This window comes from Dermacentor silvarum, chromosome 10 (assembly GCF_013339745.2).
Source record: "Dermacentor silvarum isolate Dsil-2018 chromosome 10, BIME_Dsil_1.4, whole genome shotgun sequence".
NCBI classification, from domain to species: Eukaryota; Metazoa; Arthropoda; class Arachnida; order Ixodida; family Ixodidae; genus Dermacentor; species Dermacentor silvarum.
Window position 1 is genome coordinate 99,717,824 of NC_051163.1, and position 4,555 is coordinate 99,722,378.

At 43.4% G+C, this 4,555-nt stretch overlaps 1 protein-coding gene across 1 annotated transcript in view; it reads left to right on the forward strand.

Annotated features, from left to right (window-relative positions):
* The first annotated feature begins 3,914 nt into the window (after positions 1 to 3,914).
* Positions 3,915 to 4,555, forward strand: part of LOC119466355 (uncharacterized) — a 19,454-nt gene continuing 18,813 nt past the window's right edge. The window contains exon 1 of the mRNA XM_049657019.1: positions 3,915 to 3,971. Coding sequence (XP_049512976.1) covers positions 3,923 to 3,971 — 49 coding nt within the window. The 5' untranslated portion in view covers positions 3,915 to 3,922. The remainder of the gene's footprint in view (positions 3,972 to 4,555) is intronic.

Sequence of the window (4,555 nt, forward strand, 5' to 3'; positions counted from 1 at the left end):
TGGTCGCCCGCCTGAGTCGCACCGATTACACATGCACAAGACATTCTTGTAGGATATTTCGATGCGAGTATCAATACCGATATGGTGCACACCACACTGGTGTTCCCAGAATAGACGGACAGGCATGCACGGTAAGTACGTAGCTGACCCTTAACCACCAGTGTATCTCGTCGAACTCACCGCCATACGAGACGGGTTGAACGCATTCATACGTTTCGTCGAAGTAGAGCAGCATTCGAAGCTTGTCATCCACATCGACGACGGCACTAGCAATTCACGACATCCGTCCCTTAGCCCGAACCACGTCGCTGTATCAGATTATAGTTCCCGCTGAGCGGCTGCGTGCGAATTGCTCATTCTTTCGCTTGAGTTACCACGTGAAGTAACTTCAGAATGAAATTAAATATAAGCACGTAGGTCCGTTTTATGCAGCTACTGCAACAGCGACTTATAAAATTTATTGTCCATGAGCCATCGCTCATAGTCTTCAAGTTGGTCGCTTCTCAGCTTCCCATTCCTTAAGCACACTTTCACGGACTATCTTTGTCCCAAGCCACGTTCAAAGCACATGACGGGCATACGCAGCAGACGAAGCAGCAGAGCACTTCCGACAGTGGACATTATGTTCATATGGTATACCATATGAACATAATGTCCACCAATAGGATACAAGTGATGGCTGGCATAAGGGCCGCACCGGCGCGAAGTCTCCGGAGAGGCAAATTATTGCGATACACGGGTCTGCACGGTGATGACAGTGAACGCCGAAGTAAAACTGATTATTAAATGTGTATGAGTCCCTGGTATGTGTTCGATAGCGTATTACTTCTTTTTGAGTGTGTGTGTGTGTTTTACCTTCTTTTATTTTGCATTCTTTTCCTGAGTAGGTTGTTTGGAATTTTCGGACAGCCAGCTCCGAATAGGCGTGTCTTCCCATTTTAAAATATTTAAGAAAAAATTTAAGGAACAAGTACATCCGAAATACGTCCCACGTGTTTGCGGCGTTATAGTCTGTGTTCATTTTGGTTAACTAATAAATAAATAAAATAGTTATGATTAATTCCTCATTATTACTGACTGAGTCACTGTCATCAACGCGAATGATATGCACCAGCGTTACCTCCTAGCTGAATAGTTCCAACTGAGAAATTACTCAGGTAATTACTCATTACCTGAGTAATGTTTGCGGAAATGGTATGGAAATAATTTGTTTATAAATTCTTATATTTTTGCTAGAATCATACGGAAATACATTTCGAATTAATTCTTTTCGAATTAATTCTACATGTCTTCCATAGATTTCACATACGTATTTCTGTTTAGTAATGAGAAGAACGGAATAACAGCTGACGATTGGCGTCGCCAGTGCTGCCAACCTTAGAGAAAGATTTCTAGATCTGGGCATTTGTGACCTTGTTTAGAGAAGGAAAGCTTGTTCAAATCTAGGAAAGAAGTAGACATAGCAAAGGGGTTTTACGTGCCAAAACCACCATTAAAAACCGCCAAAACCATTATGAGGCACGCCGTAGAGGGGGACTCCGGATTCATATGGACCACCTGGGTTTCTTTAATGTGCACCTAAATCTAAGTACACGGATGTTTTCTGCATTTCGCCCCCATCGAAATGCGGCCGCCGTTGCCGGGATTCGATCCCGCGACCTCGTGCTCAGCAGCCCAACACCTTGACCACTGAGCAACCATGCACGGATGATCTGCCCCTTTATCCATTCTTGACTTCAGTGCGAGGGCAGCTTATGACTTCGAATGCAAATGATGGGTTCCCTTTCGTACTTACCGTCAGTCGACACTTCTCAGCCCTCGTATATTATGATGTATCTATTTTCACGCACAGTAACACTTCATTGTTTTTTATATATATAAGGCACCGCTAAGATCAAGTAATCCGCAGTATGCCATGAGGTTGAGCTGATAAAAAAAAATTCAGGACAATAGATATCAGACTTATATGAATGATGACGTCACGCAATGTTCAAAGGGGCAATTTTCTGTATCACATCCGTCTGCAATATGACCAAGGTAACATAAGCGTTTCGATAAGTGTGTTAGTTTCCGATTTGGCATAGAAACTGTCGCGCCTGCTATCACGGCTCAGATAATGCTGCGCTCATGAGGAAATTAAAAATGCTATTGTTTCACTCCTGATACCGTAGGCGCATATACGAAGCTTGTCTTCAATCCTCGAGCCAGCATATACGAAGCCTGTCTTCAGCCTTCCACGGAACCTATAGGGTCCGACAAATCGAAAGGTGGGTTTTTGTAACCTTTCAGAGTTTTACGTGTACATCCCTTGACGTCGCAGGTATAATTCTCCAATGTGAAATTTTGTCTGCAGTATATCATTTATTTTTCTCATGTTTCACAGAATTATACGAAATCATAAAGCACTAGATTGGGGTAGATATTTTAAAAGGCTCAATAAAACGAAGGACAAGGCGAAGGACACATGAGTCCTACACCGCCTTGCCCTTCGTTTTAATGCGCATTTTTTAAACATCAACCAGCGCCAACTCGCCCTGTTTGCTACTAATATATTGCAGTATTTTAGTTCGTCATGTTGCGGCGCGGATCAATGGTGCGTGGAGAGTCGTTCTTGCCTATCCTGTACAATATACCACTTGTGATATCAAAGCATTCTGGATGCAGTGATTGAGAAGCGTCTTGTATAACGCATTTTTATTAATTTTAAATGTTTGCCGTAATTAATTAAAATACGTGCGTTAATTAATGAAGACAACTGAAGAAAGTGGGACGGGGAAAGCCCGAATTTTCAGGCTACGCTGGGTGGATAATGAAAGCTAAATAATTTTTGGCATTTGTGGTCTTCAAATGTTCACCGCCACTTTCACGCAGCTTCATTTAAACAAACAAAACGAACGGTTCTGAGGCCCTGCAACGAAGAAAACGTGTTTTGGCGAGCAATTTCTCGCTAAGGATGCTAAGTTTCTCTAATAGCGACGTTGGTTTCGTGACATGTACGCGTAAGTGTTATACGGACATGTCAAGTATGGCTGCTCCTGACAATACCGCAATTAATTTCACTCGACCTGTGTACCCTGTCCTTCAATTTGTACAAAGAAAAACGGGGACTTCGTTTTTTGTTGTCGCATTCTTCACACAGCAGCGTGTCGTGGCTCTCGCACGACGGTAACCGCTTGACTACAGACCTTCGCTTACATCCCACATAATACTTCACATCGTGTTCGTGAAAAATTGCCCGCAGACTCTAGAGAGAGGCGAGCGCGTACAAGTGACCGGCACTACTGCCCGTAAAACCGCGCGCACGCGTGCCTTTAGACTGCGCTTCGGCACAAGCCTCGCATTGGGTACGTATTCTCGGTCCATTACGTTCGTCGGTGCACGTTTGTGCGGCGTCATGCCCAGCGCAGCGTATGCTATATAGCCCAATATGCGTGCGCCTAAAGTGATGCCCCCGAGAGTATTCATAGAAAATACGGCCCCTAGAAGTTTTAGCTATAGTCTTGGTATATTCGTGAAACTCGCTTCCATGTATGTGTGTAACTGTATGTATCTGTATGTTCATCCAAAAAAACATTGAGTAGTTGAGAAACCACAAAGAAAACCAAATATTTTGGGTGATAAACAACCCATAAAGGTCCGTCTGAAGAACTAAGTCTTTCACCTGGTTTTCTGCGTGGAAGAAAGAAGAAAGTGCGGCGGTGATGGTTACGAGAAATACTGAGACGGGATCTGGATATGGCAGACGACGCTATTGCCTAGAATCAAGGTCACTCTCACGCAAGAAACGCAGCAGATCAGTGCACATGGTTGCTCTAGTGGCCTAATATCTCTACGCAGGCTTAAGGACTGCGAATTAGCAAGCTTGCTTAATGTGACAAACAGCTTACCTTGACCAGCTTCTCCATTTCACAGCGCTACCGCCATGGACGCCTACCCGATCTTGGTCCTCCTGATCCTGGGACATCTGTGCCGTAAGCAATCCCATTGCACAGATCGTAACATACAATACTAAACACGTTAAATTTGGTCCCATGCAGTCTCAATTTATTGCCTAACGAATACCTAATTAACAATTCTGCAGTAGAATCAATTTTATCGATTAAATACTTAGGAGTCCTGTTCAATTACAATCTAAAATGGAATGATCATGTAGAATTAATCACTAGCAAAGCATTTAGAAAGCTTGGCGTTCTAAAACGTCGCCTACGCCTTGCTAATTCAGGCACTAAACTTCAGGCATTTAATTCGCTAATTAAACCATCATTAGAGTACGCGTCCAACATATGGCATCCCCATCAAGCTTACCTTACCGAGATGCTGGAATCCATTCAAAGTAAATCCGCTAGATTCATCTCGTCCTCGTATTCTAGTTATCACAGTGTGTCATCCATAAAAAGAACACTTGGCATTTTACCGCTCGTGATACGGAGAAAGTATTCGAGATTATCCTTTTTTCATAGTATTTATCACAGTGACAGTGCCTTTTCACGCAAATTCATTCATCCAGCAGCCCGCATCTCCGCGCGTATTGACCACGACCTCAACGTCTACCCAA